The sequence below is a fragment of the Salvelinus namaycush genome, chromosome 8 (assembly GCF_016432855.1).
Source record: "Salvelinus namaycush isolate Seneca chromosome 8, SaNama_1.0, whole genome shotgun sequence".
Classification (NCBI taxonomy): Eukaryota; Metazoa; Chordata; class Actinopteri; order Salmoniformes; family Salmonidae; genus Salvelinus; species Salvelinus namaycush.
Window position 1 is genome coordinate 44159494 of NC_052314.1, and position 17900 is coordinate 44177393.

Genomic DNA, 17900 nt, shown 5'->3' on the forward strand with positions numbered 1-17900 from the left:
TATTCGCCTCCAGTGTCTGCATCTGGGTCATATCCTGAGTCGGGATACTGAGGGCACACACTTTTTAGTAGGCTTAAATTGAGGATGTGGCAGATAGGAGTGGCAATATCATCCGCTATTTTCCTCAGTCATTTTCCATCCATATTGTCAGACCCTGGTGGCTTGTCATTGATAGACAACAATAATCTTTTCACCTCTTCCACACTGACTTTACGGAATTGGTTGGTTAGTTGTGGTCATTCGTTGTGTGGTTCAGTAGTGGTTCAGTAGTTGTCTGGCCAGTACTTGTGGTCAGTAGCTGTGTGGCTGTGGTCAGTAGTCGTGTGGTTGGGGTTAGTAGTTTTGATCAGTAGATGTGTGGTCAATATTTGGTTGTTTAAGGTCAGTAGTTGTGTGGATCTGGTCAGTAGTTGTGGTCAGTATGTGTGGTTGTGGTCAGTAGTTGTGGTCAGTAGTTGTGTGGTTTTGGTCAGTAGTTGTGGTGTCATTAGTTGTGGTTAGTAGGTGTGTGGTGGTGGTGCGTAGTAGTGGTCAGTAGTTTTGTTAAGTAGGTGTGTGGTTCAGTAGTTTTGTGGTCAGTAGTTGTGGATGTGATCAGTAGTTGTGGTCAGTCGTTGTAGTGCTCAGTAATTGTGGTCAGAAGTTATTTGGTCAATAGTCGTGGTGTTATGGTCAGTAGTCTTGGTCAGTAGTTGCGGTCAGTAGTTTTTTAGTATGTGTATGGTTCAGTAGATGTGGTCAGTAGTTGTGTGGTTGTGGTCAGGAGTGGTGTTCAGTTGTAGTGGTCAGTAGTTCTGGTCAGTAGTTGTGGTGTATTGGTCAGTAGTTGTGTGGTTTTGATCAGTAGCTTTGTTAAGAAGTTGTGTGGTTCAATAGTTGGTACTGGTGTTTTATTAGGATCCTCATTAGCTGTTGCGAAAGCAGCAGCTACTCTTCCTACGGTCCTCATAAAACATGAAACATAACATAATACAGAACATTAATAGACAAGAACAGCTCTACATTAATTTAGAAACACAGCCTACATATCAAGGACAGAACTACATTCATTTAGAAACACAGCCTACATATCAATACATACACATACAATATCTAGGTCAAATAGGGGAGAGGCGTTGTGCCGTGAGGTGTAGCTTTATCTGTTTTTTTTCAACCAGGTTTGCTGTTCATTTGAGCAATATGAGATGGAAGGGAGTTCCATGCAATAATGACTCAATATAATACTGTACGTTTTCTAGATTTTTTTCTGGATTTGGGGAATGTGGGAAGACCCCTGGTGGCATGTCTGGTGGCGTCAGAGTTGTGTGTAAATTGACTATTCAAACAATTTGGAATTTTCATCACATTAATATTTCTTATAAAAAAAGTAGTGATGCATTCAGTCTCTCCTCAACTCTTAATCAAGAGAGGCTGGCATGCATAGTATTTATATTAGCCCTTTGTGTAACGACTTCTGCCGAAGTCGTTGCCTCTCCTTGTTCGGGCGGTGCTCGGCGGTCGACGTCACCGGTCTTCTAGCCATCATTGATCCATTTTCCATTTTCCATTGGTTTTGTCTTGTCTTCCCACACACCTGTTTTCAATCCCATCCATTAAATATTGTGTATTTAACCCTCTGTTTCCCCTCACGTCTTTGTCAGAGATTGTTTATTGTCAGTGTTGTGTTTATGTGTATAGGTGCGCGACAGGTCTTCGTACCCATATTTGTTTATGTTCTTTTCTTATTAGTGTTATGGAGCATGTTACTTGGACATTCATTAAAAGACTCCATTTTACACTCCGTTTGACTCTCCTGCGCCTGACTTCCCTGCCACCTATACACACGACTCTGACACTTTGATTATAATGAAGAGCAAGACGTGCTGCTCTGTTCTGGGCCAGCTGCAGCTTAACCAGGTATTTATTTGCAGCACTTAACCACATCACAACAAAATAATCAAGATAACACAAAACTAGAGCCTGCAGGACTTGCTTTTTGGAGTGTGATGTCAAAAAAGCAGAGCATCATTTTATTATTAGTAGTAGTTGTGGTCATTATGTGTGGTTGTGGTCATTAGTTGTGTGGTTTTTGTCAGTAGTTGTGTGGTTTTGGTCAGAAGTTGTGGTCAGTAGTTGTGTGGTTGTGATCAGTTGTTTTCGGCAGTAGCTTTGGTAAGTAGTTGTTTGGTTCATTAGTTGTGGTTAGTAGTTGTGTGGTTGCAGTCAGTAGTTGTGGTCAGTATTTTTTGTGGTTGTGGTCAGTAGTTGTGGTTTAGTAGTTTTGCTCAGTAGAAGTCATTAGTTGTGGTCAGTAGTTTTGTGGTTTAGGTTGTAAGATGTTTGGTTCAGTAGTTGTGGTGTCAATAGTTGTGTGGTTGTAGTGAGTAGATGTGGTGAGTAGTTGTGGTCAGTAGTAGTGGTCAGTAGTTTTGGTACAGTTGAAGTCGGAAGTTTACAAACACTTAGGTTGGAGTAATTAAAACTCATTTTTCAACCACTCCACACATTTCTTGTTAACAAACTATAGTTTTGGCAAGTCAGTTAGGACATCTACTTTGTGCATGACACAAGTCATTTTTCCAGCAATTGACAAATTACTCACTGAAGTGTACATACACTAAGTTGACTGTGCCTTTAAATAGCTTGGAAAATTCCCGAAAATTATTTCATGACTTTAGAAGTTTCTGATAGGCTAATTGACATCATTTGAGTCAATTGGAGGTGTACCTGTGGAATTATTTCAAAGCCTACCTTCAAACTCAGTGCCTCTTTGCTTGACATCATGGGAAAATCAAAAGAAATCAGCCAAGAGAGAGCAAACGAGAGAGCGAGCGAGAGAGAGAGCGAGCGAGAGAGAGAGCAAACGAGAGAGCAAACGAGAGAGCGAACGAGAGAGCGAACGAGAGAGCGAACGAGAGAGCAAACGAACGAGAGAGCGAACGAACAAGAGAGCAAACGAACGAGAGAGCAAACGAGCGAGAGAGAGCGAACGAGAGAGAGCGAACGAGAGAGAGCGAACGAGAGAGAGCGAACGAGAGAGAGCGAACGAGAGAGAGCGAACGAGAGAGAGCGAACGAGAGAGCAAACGAGCGAGAGAGAGAGCGAACGAGAGAGCAAACGAGCGAGAGAGAGAGCGAACGAGAGAGCGAACGAGCGAGAGAGAGAGCGAACGAGAGAGCGAACGAGCGAGAGAGAGAGCGAACGAGAGAGCGAACGAACGAGAGAGCGAGCGAGCGAGAGAGAGAGCAAACGAGAGAGCGAACGAGAGAGCGAACGAGCGAGAGAGAGAGTGAACGAGAGAGCAAACGAACGAGAGAGCGAACGAGCGAGAGAGAGAGTGAACGAGAGAGCAAACGAACGAGAGAGCGAGCGAGCGAGAGAGCGAACGAGAGAGTAAACGAGCGAGAGAGAGCGAACGAGAGAGCAAACGAGCGAGAGAGAGCGAACGAGAGAGCAAACGAGCGAGAGAGAGCGAACGAGAGAGAGCGAGCGAGAGAGAGCGAACGAGAGCGAGCGAGAGAGAGCGAGCGAGAGAGAGCGAACGAGAGCGAGCGAGAGAGAGCGAACGAGAGCGAGCGAGAGAGAGCGAACGAGAGAGAGCGAACGAGAGAGAGCGAACGAGAGAGAGCGAACGAGAGAGCGAACGAGAGAGAGCGAACGAGAGAGAGCGAACGAGAGAGCGAACGAGAGAGAGCGAACGAGAGAGAGCGAACGAGAGAGAGCGAACGAGAGAGAGCGAACGAGAGAGAGCGAACGAGAGAGAGCGAACGAGAGAGCAAACGAGCGAGAGAGCGAACAAGAGAGCGAACGAGAGAGCGAGCGAGCGAGAGAGAGAGCAAACGAGAGAGCAAACGAGAGAGCAAACGAGAGAGCAAACGAGAGAGCGAACGAGAGAGCAAACGAGCGAGAGAGAGCGAACGAGAGCAAACGAGCGAGAGAGAGCGAACGAGAGCAAACGAGCGAGAGAGAGCGAACGAGAGAGCGAGAGAGCGAACGAGAGCAAACGAGCGAGAGAGAGCGAACGAGAGAGCAAACGAGCGAGAGAGAGAGCAAACGAGCGAGAGAGAGCGAACGAGAGAGCAAACGAGCGAGAGAGAGAGCAAACGAGCGAACGAGAGAGCGAACGAGAGAGCAAACGAGCGAGAGAGAGAGCAAACGAGCGAACGAGAGAGCGAACGAGAGAGCAAACGAACGAGAGAGCAAACGAGCGAGAGAGAGCAAACGAGCGAGAGAGAGCGAACGAGAGCAAACGAGCGAGAGAGAGAGCAAACGAGCGAGAGAGAGAGCAAACGAGCGAGAGAGAGAGCGAACGAGCGAGAGCGAACGAGAGAGCGAACGAGCGAGAGAACGAGCGAGAGAGCGAGAGAGCGAACGAGCGAGAGAACGAGCGAGAGAACGAGCGAGAGAGCGAACGAGCGAGAGAGAGAGCAAACGAGCGAGAGAGAGAGCAAACGAGCGAGAGAGAGAGCGAACGAGCGAGAGCGAACGAGAGAGCGAACGAGCGAGAGCGAACGAGAGAGCGAACGAGCGAGAGCGAACGAGAGAGCGAACGAGCGAGAGCGAACGAGAGAGCGAACGAGCGAGAGAACGAGCGAGAGAGCGAACGAGCGAGAGAACGAGCGAGAGAGCGAACGAGCGAGAGAACGAGCGAGAGAGCGAACGAGCGAGAGAGAGAACGAGCGAGAGAGCGAACGAGCGAGAGAACGAGCGAGAGAGCGAACGAGCGAGAGAGAGAACGAGCGAGAGAGCGAACGAGCGAGAGAGAGAACGAGCGAGAGAGCGAACGAGCGAGAGAGAGAGCGAACGAGAGAGCGAACGAGCGAGAGAACGAGCGAGAGAGAGAGCGAACAAGAGAGCGAGCGAGAGAGAGAGCGAACAAGAGAGCGAACGAACGAGAGAGCGAGCGAGCGAGAGAGAGAGCAAACGAGAGAGCAAACGAGAGAGCAAACGAGCGAGAGAGAGCGAACGAGAGCAAACGAGCGAGAGAGAGCGAACGAGAGAGCAAACGAGCGAGAGAGAGCAAACGAGCGAACGAGAGAGCGAACGAGAGAGCGAACGAGAGAGCGAACGAGAGAGCGAACGAGAGAGCAAACGAACGAGAGAGCAAACGAGCGAGAGAGAGCGAACGAGAGCAAACGAGCGAGAGAGAGAGCAAACGAGCGAGAGAGAGAGCGAACGAGAGAGCGAAACGAGCGAGAGAGAGAGCGAACGAGAGAGCGAACGAGAGAGCAAACGAACGAGAGAGCAAACGAGCGAGAGAGAGCGAACGAGAGCAAACGAGCGAGAGAGAGAGCAAACGAGCGAGAGAGAGAGTGAACGAGAGAGCGAAACGAGCGAGAGAGAGAGCGAACGAGAGAGCGAACGAGAGAGCAAACGAACGAGAGAGCGAGAGAGCGAACGAGCGAGAGAACGAGCGAGAGAGCGAACGAGCGAGAGAGCGAACGAGCGAGAGAGCGAGAGAGCGAACGAGCGAGAGAGCGAACGAGCGAGAGAGCGAACGAGCGAGAGAGCGAACGAGCGAGAGAGCGAACGAGCGAGAGAGAGAGCGAGAGAGCGAACGAGCGAGAGAGCAAACGAGCGAGAGAGCAAACGAGAGAGCAAACGAGAGAGCAAACGAGCGAGAGAGCGAACGAGAGAGCAAACGAGCGAGAGAGCGAACGAGAGAGCAAACGAGCGAGAGAGCGAACGAGAGAGCAAACGAGCGAGAGAGAGCGAACGAGAGAGCAAACGAGCGAGAGAGAGCGAACGAGCGAGAGAGAGCGAACGAGAGAGCAAACGAGCGAGAGAGAGCGAGCGAGAGAAAGCGAACGAGAGAGAGCGAGCGAGAGAGAGAGCGAACGAACGAGAGAGCGAACGAGCGAGAGAGCGAACGAACGAGAGAGCGAACGAGCGAGAGAGCGAACGAGCGAGAGAGCGAACGAGCGAGAGAGCGAACGAGCGAGCGAACGAGCGAGAGAGCGAACGAGAGAGCGAACGAGCGAGAGAGCGAACTAGAGAGCAAACGAGCGAGAGAGCGAACGAGAGAGCAAACGAGCGAGAGAGCGAACGAGAGAGCAAACGAGCGAGAGAGAGCGAACGAGAGAGCAAACGAGCGAGAGAGAGCGAACGAGAGAGCAAACGAGCGAGAGAGAGCGAACGAGAGAGCAAACGAGCGAGAGAGAGCGAACGAGAGAGCAAACGAGCGAGAGAGAGCGAACGAGAGAGCAAACGAGCGAGAGAGAGCGAACGAGAGAGCAAACGAGCGAGAGAGAGCGAACGAGAGCAAACGAGCGAGAGAGAGCGAACGAGAGAGCAAACGAGCGAGAGAGAGCGAACGAGAGAGCGAACGAGAGAGCAAACGAGCGAGAGAAAGCGAACGAGAGAGAGCGAACGAGAGAGAGCGAACGAGAGAGAGCGAGCGAGAGAGAGCGAGCGAGAGAGAGCGAGCGAGAGAGAGAGAGAACGAGAGAGAGAACGAGAGAGCGAACGAGCGAGAGAGAGAGAGAACGAGAGAGCGAACGAGAGAGCGAACGAGCGAGAGAGAGAGAGAACGAGAGAGCGAACGAGAGAGCGAACGAGAGAGCGAACGAGCGAGAGAGAGAGCGAACGAGAGAGCGAACGAACGAGAGAGCGAACGAGAGAGCAAACGAGCGAGAGAGCGAACGAGAGAGCAAACGAGCGAGAGAGCGAACGAGAGAGCAAACGAGCGAGAGAGCGAACTAGAGAGCAAACGAGCGAGAGAGCGAACTAGAGAGCAAACGAGCGAGAGAGCGAACTAGAGAGCAAACGAGCGAGAGAGCGAACGAGAGAGCAAACGAGCGAGAGAGCGAACGAGAGAGCAAACGAGCGAGAGAGCGAACGAGAGAGCAAACGAGCGAGAGAGCGAACGAGAGAGCAAACGAGAGCGAGAGAGCGAACGAGAGAGCAAACGAGAGCGAGAGAGCGAACGAGAGAGCAAACGAGCGAGAGAGAGCGAACGAGAGAGCAAACGAGCGAGAGAGAGCGAACGAGAGAGCAAACGAGCGAGAGAGAGCGAACGAGAGAGCAAACGAGCGAGAGAGAGCGAACGAGAGAGCAAACGAGCGAGAGAAAGCGAGCGAGAGAGAGCGAACGAGAGAGCAAACGAGCGAGAGAGAGCGAACGAGAGAGAGCGAACGAGAGAGAGCGAGCGAGAGAGAGAGAGAACGAGAGAGAGCGAGAGAGAGAGAGAACGAGAGAGAGCGAGAGAGAGAGAGAACGAGAGAGCGAACGAGCGAGAGAGAGAGCGAACGAGAGAGCGAACGAGAGAGCGAACGAGCGAGAGAGAGAGCGAACGAGAGAGCGAACGAGCGAGAGAGAGAGCGAACGAGAGAGCAAACGAACGAGAGAGCGAGCGAGCGAGAGAGCGAACGAGAGAGCGAGCGAGCGAGAGAGCGAACGAGAGAGCGAGCGAGAGAGAGAGCGAACGAACGAGAGAGCGAGCGAGAGAGAGAGAGAGCGAACGAGAGAGCGAACGAACGAGAGAGCGAGCGAGAGAGAGAGCAAACGAGAGAGCAAACGAGAGAGCAAATGAGCGAGAGAGAGCGAACGAGAGAGCGAGAGAGCAAATGAGAGAGAGAGCGAGGGAGAGCGAATGAGCGAGAGAATGAACGAGAGAGCAAGCGAGAGAGAGCGCAAATGAGCGAGAGAGCGCAAATGAGCGAGAGAACGAACGAGAGAGCGAGCTAGAGCGAATGAGCGAGAGAATGAACGAGCGAGAGAGAGAGCAAACGAGCGACAGAGCTAATGAGCGAGCGAATGAGCGCGAGAGATAGTGAATGAACGAGAGAGCGAATGAGCGAGCGAGAGAGCGAATGTGCGAGAGAGCGAATGAGCGAGAGAATGTGCGAGAGAGCGAATGAGCGAGAGAATGTGCGAGAGAGCGAATGAGAGCGAGAGAATGTGCGAGAGAACGAACGAGAGAACGAGAGAGCTGCAGATAGTCATAGGCTATACATTGCCTCGTTTTCCTATTATTTGACAGCTTAGCTGTCGTGTTAGTGTAGATGGCGGTGCAGTGGAGCTCATATGATATGGATAGTTGGATATTTGTTTACATAGCCAGCTAACAGGTTGCTTGTTTTGTCCTGTTTCTACCGATGCAATTTATTTGGAAACTGTCCCATAACTAATCAGCTAACATTGGCAAACTCTGTAGTTAGTCTGTCAGGCAAGAAAGGGAGACATGATTGGAGGCGAGAGAGAGAGCGAGAGAGAGTGAGTGGAAGGGGAGGTGTGTAACTGTATCGTAAAATGTATTATGGAAACACCTAAGAGGTGATTATTAGGTAGAGAGTGTGTGTGTGGTTGCGACAATACCCTTAGTATAACTGCATCCAAAATACCACAGTCGACTGCAGTTTCAAAACTGCAATTTATTTTTGTAAGGGGAAAGAGAGGAAGATAGAGACAGTGTGAGAGGGAGAGGGAGATATTATGTTCCATGCCACAATTGTATCCTATTTGTTGCTCTTCTCCCTCTCCCTCTGTTACTATGTTCCTCTAGGTCAGTGAAAGTGAGGGAAGTGATGTGGAGAGTCAGGGCTCAGCAGCAAAAGGCAGGGAGGAAGAGGAGTTAGAGATGAATGGAGGTAAAGAGATGTGGAGCGAGAAGAGAGTGGAGAAAGAGGAGGGAGAGGAGAGGGATGAACATGGAGAGGAAGAGAAACATGTAGAGGAAAAGGGAGAGGAGGAAGCAGAAGGAAAGTAACACACAGCGTGGGCCTAAAGTGACATTGGCAGGGGTTTTGGAGTTGTTGTTATTGAAGTGGCAGGAACTTATATGTGTTCTAGAGCTTGTGTAATGGATTACAACAAGAAAATGGGCGGGGTTGACCATCTTGACCAACTGAGGAGCTATTACAATGTTGGACGCACAGGCAGAAAATGGTGGAAGTATGTGTTTTGGGGGAGGCTCAACATTGCCATCATAAATGCTTACATTGTGTGGGGGAATTTTTACATTGTTACAGAAGTAAGAATCGTTGCCAATCAAATAGCCTACTTTGTGTGGGATTTATATTGTCCTCTGGTCACATTTTGCATAATTAAACATATAGATCTATATGTAAATACATTTTGTAAGTATAATACACTGCTCAAAAAAATAAAGGGAACACTAAAATAACACATCCTAGATCTGAATGAATGAAATATTCTTATTAAATACTTTTTTCTTTACATAGTTGAATGTGCTGACAACAAAATCACACAAAAATTATCAATGGAAATCAAATTTATCAACCCATGGAGGTCTGGATTTGGAGTCACACTCAAAATTAAAGTGGAAAACCACACTACAGGCTGATCCAACTTTGATGTAATGTCCTTAAAACAAGTCAAAATGAGGCTCAGTAGTGTGTGTGGCCTCGACGTGTCTGTATGACCTCCCTACAACGCCTGGGCATGCTCCTGATGAGGTGGCGGATGGTCTCCTGAGGGATCTCCTCCCAGACCTGGACTAAAGCATCCGCCAACTCCTGGACAGTCTGTGGTGCAACGTGGCGTTGGTGGATGGAGCGAGACATGATGTCCCAGATGTGCTCAATTGGATTCAGGTCTGGGGAACGGGCGGGCCAGTCCATAGCATCAATGCCTTCCTCTTGCAGGAATTGCTGACACACTCCAGCCACATGAGGTCTAGCATTGTCTTGCATTAGGAGGAACCCAGGGCCAACCGCACCAGCATATGGTCTCACAAGGGGTCTGAGGATCTCATCTCGGTACCTAATGGCAGTCAGGCTACCTCTAGCGAGCACATGGAGGGTTGTGCGGCCCCCCAAAGAAATGCCACCCCACACCATGACTGACCCACCGCCAAACCGGTCATGCTGGAGGATGTTGCAGGCAGCAGAACGTTCTCCACGGCGTCTCCAGACTCTGTCACGTCTGTCACATGTGCTCATGTGCTCAGTGTGAACCTGCTTTCATCTGTGAAGAGCACAGGGCGCCAGTGGCGAATTTGCCAATCTTGGTGTTCTCTGGCAAATGCCAAACGTCCTGCACGGTGTTGGGCTGTAAGCACAACCCCCACCTGTGGATGTCGGGCCCTCATACCACCGTCATGGAGTCTGTTTCTGACCGTTTGAGCAGACACATGCACATTTGTGGCCTGCTGGAGGTCATTTTGCAGGGCTCTGGCAGTGCTCCTCCTTGCACAAAGGCGGAGGTAGCGGTCCTGCTGCTGGGTTGTTGCCCTCCTACGGCCTCCTCCACGTCTCCTGATGTACTGGCCTGTCTCCTGGTAGCGCCTCCATGCTCTGGACACTACGCTGACAGACACAGCAAACCTTCTTGCCACAGCTCGCATTGATGTGCCATCCTGGATGAGCTGCACTACCTGAGCCACTTGTGTGGGTTGTAGACTCTGTCTCATGCTACCACTAGAGTGAAAGCACCGCCAGCATTCAAAAGTGACCAAAGCATCAGCCAGGAAGCATAGGAACTGTGAAGTGGAACTGAACTGCAGTTGTTGCATGTAAAAACAAAAAAGAAAGAAAGACATAGGACAAAGCAATCTTCTGTCAGAAGATGGGAATAAAAGGCAGGATCATGTGGACAACACTCTTAGGAAAGCAAAGCAACTCTGAATCATTCATGCTGTGGGTTCAGATAAATAGACGCACAATGTACTTTTGTAAAACATACAGTGTAAATTAAGTTTGATTTTAGTTGAATAATGATCTAATGATTATACAGTTTTAGGCTATTATTTGGGGAGAGGAATATTATGGTGGATCATGTAGTAATGACGGCTTTTTAAAAGTATTTTTGTGGTAGTTAAAGAACTATGTAGAATAGGTTTTTATGTATACCTACTGATAGCTAGCTGTAGTTCTAATAAATAAACTCAAATAAAATAAAATGTTATTGGGTACATACACGTGTTTAGCAGATGTTATTGCAGGTGTAGCAAAGAGCTTGTAAAAAAAACTCTTTAGGCTAACAGTGATCATTGAAAAGTACATTTCCTGAAGAAAATGTGGTGTGTTTGCTAGCTTGTTTTAAAGTATATGTGGTTTTGATATACGCTATAGTACTGGTGACTGATTATGGTTGAAAACGTAGGTAGATGAAAAGTTATCATACACCAAACCAACTTTCATATGTTCAGGCTATCTAGCTTGAACGGTTTAAGAGTTACTGTTGGTGAGTTATATTATGCAAATGTATATAGTTATAGTCGATAAAAAATGATTTTGAATTTAAAGTTAGGATAACCCGAACATGTGCACGTTGGTTTGATGTATGTAGCTTGAACGGTTCAAGAGTTACTGTTGGTGGATTATTTTATGCTAATCTATGCAAATGAGAAAAGTTAGAGTCGATTTAAAAAAAATTACTGAACATGTAAAATTTGGTTTGGTGTCTCTAGCTTGAACTGTTCAAGAATTACTGTTGGTGAATTATATGATGCTAATTTATGCAAATGTGTATAGTTAATAAAAGGTTTAAAGAATTTGATGTTAGAGTAGAATGCAGATGTGTAAGTTGGTTTGGTGTTTCCAGCTTGTACGGTTCCAGAGTTACTGTTTGTGGGTTAGTTTATGCAAATGCATTCATACATTAATAACATATTTCTTATTTCTATTATGTCCAAATAAATCATTGACATGAGAAAATGTGTTGTTTATCAGCATTTTTTATGTATATTTAATGCCGCATAAGAGTATAAAAAGACAAGTATAGTGTTTTGAAATTCTGTTTACTTTTAATACGCATTAGAAAATTACAATATTGTCCCCTTAAATGCATAATAACAAATCACAGAATATATTGACTAGGCAAGTCTGTTAAGAACAAATTCTTATTTACAATGATGGCCTACCCCGGCCAAATCCTAACCTGGACGACGCTGGGCCAATTGTGGGACTCCCAATCACGGCCGGTTGTGATACGAACCAGGGCCTGTAGTGATGCCTCTAGCACTCAGTTGAAGTGCCTTAGACCACTGCGCCACTCGGGAGCCCAAAATATAAGAGAGTACAAAAAAATCCAAGTACAAAAATAACTAATCAAACCTGAAAAAGGTTTTCCTTCATAGCAACCCTATGCAATCTTCTAAGCCCCTTAGAGCTGCACGAGATTGTCATTGAAATATCAAAATAGTATTGTTTAGTTTCAGAGAACCTCTAACTAGTACATAATATTATATTCTTCACACATATTGCTGGTTGGAGTGTCTTCCATTCATACTCTGGGCTCTGAAAGACTCGTCATAGGCGAGTCTGGGTTTTGCGTCATCCTTGTACACTGTTGTGTGTTGGGACGCAGCTTTGTAGGCCACCCCATAACTGAGGACAGAAATAAAACGAAATTTTTAAAATAAATGTATAATTATTATTAATATTTGTGAGTAAGAATAAGAAAGAGGATGAAGAGCATGGTTCTAGCGTAGAACTCTAATTTTCTGGTGGATAAAATTGAATTTACCCTAGTCGCTTCTCCTCTGATGGAATCATCCCTCTGCAGGCAATACACATCATAACTCCTCCTACGACCAACACAGCCCCGCCTATCCACCCCACAAAAAGGGCGGTGCCAAAGGTGTACCTGAAAAACAGAAGTGATACACTGAAACATAAAAAATGACAACTTGGCAAATTGCCATCTTGACATTATGATTGATTCCAGTTTATACACCAAAGTAGCCTCCTAAATGACACTATTCCCTACATAGTGCACTACTTTTGACCAGACTCTAAAGGATAGGGTGCCATTTGGGAGAAGTGAATCCTTCTCATGTTGCAGTTAATGTACCTGGGAGTGAGAGATCCTCCAAGTCCTCCTAGCACTCCTCCTCCATATCTACTGCCTGCATAGGTGGTGAACCGGAAGCTGGACACGATTAGGTTGGCAAAGACAGACACTCCAGCAATGCCACAGACACCTAGGAGGAGTAAAAATATATTTACATTTTGGTTAGGAAGAAGAAGAAAATTTGTCAATTGTCACTTTCAGATCACAGACGTTTTTCTTTTACTTTAAACCCAAAATTAAATCAGAATGATTTGGCTTGACAGTTATGAACATCAATATCAAAACATCAAAACAATACCACAATACAATCCATAACTTGGTATTTGGTATTTTATTAAGATCCCGATTAGCTTTTGCAAAAGCAGCAACTACTCTTCCTACAGTCCACATAAAACATGACAGAACATTCATAGACAAGAATAGCTCAAGGACAGAACTACATAAATTAAAAAAAAGGTACATGTAGCCTACATATCAATACATACTGTGGTATCCCGGGAGGTCTACCCTGGTGGTTGGTGATAGAGGGGAGGTACGTGCTGTGATGTTGGCTAAACTCTGCTTGGAGTACACGGGCTGGGCGACCCCGACGCTGATGACCCCAAGTAGAGGTAATTAGAGGAGAGTGCCAACCAGCTGTCCAGGCCACATAACGGAAGCACCGTGGCACACCGTGAGGAGGACAAAGGGAGAGGCAAGGTGTGAGCCTACAGATGGGAACGAAGCTCCCAGAGGCACGGAGCCGAACATGAGAAGGACCGAGCCAACCATAAGTTATTTTGGTGTTATGTTAATTTTTGTAAAGTCGTGTTTTCTGACTAGAACTTCCCTGCCTCTGTGTCCATCTCTGCACGCTCAACCCAACACCCCACGGTTTACCACATATGGTGGAGAATGCGGGCACTACAGTAGTTTTGGGTGCCGGGGGGTCGAGCGTACGGAGATTACCATGGAGGAACTGGTGGTTCAGTTTATCCTCAACCAGCAGACGCAACAGGCTCGCCAGGAGCAAGCGCTGGAGGAGCAGCACCAACAAAACCTCTGACTGGCAGCGGAGGTAGCCCAGTTGAAGAGTGGTATGGCTCAGGAGTCTGGCCTAAATCAGTTCCTGGTCAAGCTTATGGAGGAAGATGATGTGGAGACGTATTTGTGCACCTTCGAGATGACGGTGCAGAGGGAAGGAAGGCCCAAGCCCAAGTAGGCCAGCTTTTTAGCACCCTACCTCGCCGGGAAGGCCCAGAAGGCCTACTTCAAATTGAACGCCAAACAGTTAACAAATTATGAGGGACTCAAACACGAGATCCTGAGCTGTTATGGATTGGTCCACAACTGGGCCTTCGACTCCACTATCTCTCTCCACGCTCAGATGAGCGACCTGGTGTGCCTTACCAAGGGCTGGCTACTGACCGACGTACTGGCCCTCCCGATAATCGATAAGGTCGTCCTGGATCGGTATCTTCGGGCCCTCCCCTATGAGATGAAGGCGGCGGAGAGCCTGCAGAACCCCCAGAGCCTGGAGGAATTCCTGACCAAAACATCCAGGACCTGCTGAAAGAGGCTTGGGCGGAGAGAGTGCACGCAGGGAGGGGGAAGAAAAGCACAGAGAGAGGCGAAGGACTGAAGGGGGCTCGGACAGAACTAGCCATGGCCGGGAAGCAGGTGGGCGACCTGAACCGATGACGACGTCCACTGCTAGACCTAGATCAGAGGCGCTGCTATGAGTGCTGCAAGACCTCGCGTGGAGCTGCCCCGGCCAGGAGGAGTCCATGCCCTCCGCATCCCCCAGCTCCAAGGTAACCCGGATGGCTAGTTATGTCACCTCCTGTTGGGCGCATACCGAGACGGCCCCTCCAATGGTTCCAGTACAAATCGAGAAGACGGCCTTCTCCACCCCGGGGGGTGAAGCAAACATCTGGTTTCTTCCTTTCGGGTTCCACGGTGTCCCAACAACCTTCCAGCGACTCATAGACCGCATCCTGCGCCCACACCATGAGAACGCTGCAACTTATTTGGATGATATAATTGTGCACAGTGACAGTTGGGAGTCCCATCTCTGTAGGTTACAGGCGGTGGTGGATGCTCTAAGGGAGTCGGGGCCTACCGCAAACCCCCACAAGTGCAAGCTGGCCTACGCCAAGGTGGAGTACCTGGGCTATCGAATCGGGCGGGGAAATGTGACGCCCCAAGAAGAAGAAAAACACGCTGCCATTAGGGAATGGCCGGTCCCCCGAACTAAGTGGCAGGTGAAGTCGTTCCTGGGGTTAGCAGACTACTACAGTAGATGTGTACTTAACTTTGCCACAATAGCTTCTCCCCTCACAGACATAACGAAGGCACAGAGGCAGCGCTGAAGGACGCGCCATGTTCCCACCCGGTACTCGTCACCCAGGGATTCTCAGGGGTAGGGGCCGTCTTTTCCCAAGAGCAGGAAGGCAAGGAGCACCCCATCATGAATATCAGCAGGAAGCTCCTCCCGAGGGATAGAAGAAGTACTCATTTGTCGAGAAGGAGTGCCTCGTCGTGAAGTGGGCGCTGGTCAAGTATTACCTCCTCGGGAGGAAGTTCACCCTGATCATTGACCATGCCCCCCTCGTGTGGATGGCAAGAGGTAAGGACACGAATGACCACGTCACCCGCTGGTTCCTGTCGTTACTGTGATTGTCTTTCTCTGACATCCACAGGTCGGGGGGTGTTTGGTATCCCGGGAGATCTACCCCGGGGGTTGGTGATAGAGGGGAGGTAAATGCCGCGACGTTGGCTCCCTCTGCTGGGAGTACACGGGCTGGGCACCCCGATACTGATGGCACCAAGTAGAGGTAATTAGTGGAGAGTGCCAACCAGCCATGCAGGCCACATAAAGGGAGCACCATGGCACACCGTGAGGTGGACAAAGAGAGAGGCAAGGAGTGAACCTACAGAGGGGAACAAAGCTCTTGGAGGCACGGAGCCACACATGAGGAGAAGGACCAAGCCAACCCTAGCATTGTGCTATCAGGTGTTGCTTCATCTTTTTTTTTAAACCAGGTTTGCTGTTCATTTGAGCAATATAAGATCAAAGGGTGTTCCATAAAATAATGGCTCTATATAACACTGTATGCTTTCTTGACTTTGTTTTGGATTTTTTGGACTGTGAAAAGACCCCTAGTGGCATGACTGGTGGGGTAAGTGTGTGTGTAATTGCAATTTGCATGTGGGCTATGCAAACAATTTAGAAATTTCAACATAATGTTTCTTATAGAAAGTGATGCAGTCATTCTCCTCAACTCTTAGCCAAGAGAGACTGGCATGCATAATATTTATATTAGCCCTCTGAATAAAATGAAGAGCAAGACGTGCAGCTCTGTTCTGGGCCAGCTGCAGTCTAGGTCATTCCTTGTAGCACTCGACCAAAAAACTGGACAATAATCAAGATGAAACAAAACCAGAGCCTGCAAGATTTTCTTTTTGGAGTGTGGTGTCAAGAAAGGATTCACCTGCGAGCAGGAACATCACCAAAACTTTGTCAAAAAACATCACCTCACCTGCAAGCAGAAACATGACCCCAGAGGTCAGTGTCATGGTAGCCTTGACGTTGTCCTCCATATTTCCCATCTTCAGACTCTTGAGGGCAAAGATGGCGATCAGACAGCCGATGGCTCCCAGAACTATCCCCACTATCATCAGTGCCCGCACAGCTTGGAGCATAACTACGGGTCAAACAAAACCAGACGTCAGATAAAAGTCTTACTTTGAAACTTAAGTAATGACCTGTGATTGTGTGTATCATACGTATCTACCAAAGTACTGTGGTATTTAATTTAGATCATAGATGTTCCAACATTAAAACTAAAACTACATTCATTTTCAAATGTACATCCAAATGACAATTTTTTTTTTATTGATTAGGGCCCTATACTACTCCTGTTTTCATGGGCCATTTACCTATATTTTGTGCCTGGAAGATAATCTCACTTCCTGTTCTTGAATTTAATTTGTCAAATTATTTAAAGATTTAACTGCTCTATGAAACATGTTTAAATCAATAAAACCTTTGAGACAAAAACAACGTTACCTTTTATTGATCATGGCCCTACACTCTACTCACATTAAAATGACCCACTGTCTAAACTATATGGAAGATAATATCACTTCCCGCCTTTAACACACACTTTTAAAGATTAAACGTTGCTGAAGAAACTAGATTAGACATGCTCAAAATAGTTTTAAGTTTCCAGTCAAGTGAAAGAAAAAAAAGTTTGTTTTATACCGCTTATTAATATCAACTAATAGAAACAAATACCATATCTTATCTAGAGTCACACCCTTGAGAGGCACTCGACATACAAAGCTCGATTGAGATCAAGTTAACAGTGCTGACCATCCATTGACATTTATATTTGCAAAATGTATATCAAAGAAACATCATGTTTAACTTCTTACAAGTCAATAAAGCAAACCTTACTTGGCAGCCCTAGTATGGTAAAATAAGGCCTGCATTGGGTCATTCCAGATGAGTTTTCTACACATGATTTCCAGAGTCCAGAGTAAGTGTAAACACTTGTTATGACTGAGAAGGACCGGTCCTGTAAACCCCACATATCCATGGCTGTAGCAGCAGATACTAAAAACTGTCCCAACACACCCAGAATGAAGCCGATATGCTGAATCACTGAGGTGCCCATTTTAGCTTCCCTTCCTGTTTGATGTCAGACACCTTTGCTTGAAGTCATGAACTGGCCTTCTATCCTCGTGTTCTTATCATTACGTACTCTTGAACAGGGAACCAACCTTATCAGATGTTTGCTTAATTAAAATTGGCCGGAGTTGCTGTCACAGTTTCGGGCAACGGTTGTTTGTTTGGGAAGTGTGACTAATGACAAAAGGTTGTGCCTTGACGTTGTTTCCATATGTGACTAGTTTCAGGAAACTACACATAAGTTGCACGTCACTACTTCACAGGAGAGGCATTTGAACGTGAACATTTATTTTTTATCAAAATGCTTTTTTTGGCATAAATGCCATCAAACGTGTACACCATCTGTAAATAAGAATAAAATTGTTAAATTACTAGCCTAGTTGGTTAACTTCTTATGGCTGCAGGGGCAGTATTGAGTAGCTTGGATAAAAGGTGCCCATTTCAAACGGCCTCGTACTCAATTCTTGCTCGTACAATATGCATATTATTA

General features: G+C 47.4%; 1 protein-coding gene across 1 annotated transcript; it reads right to left on the minus strand.

The window, feature by feature from the left end:
• Positions 1–12046: 12046 nt before the first annotated feature.
• On the minus strand, positions 12047–17407 carry LOC120051927 (claudin-18-like). Its single transcript, XM_038998808.1, has 5 exons — positions 17177–17407; positions 16257–16421; positions 12736–12865; positions 12409–12528; positions 12047–12269 (listed from the first exon to the last, which is right to left on the minus strand). Exons 1-5 carry the CDS (start codon positions 17394–17396, stop codon positions 12134–12136), a joined length of 771 nt encoding a protein of 256 aa, XP_038854736.1. The 5' UTR covers positions 17397–17407; the 3' UTR covers positions 12047–12133.
• Between the last annotated feature and the right edge of the window lie 493 nt (positions 17408–17900).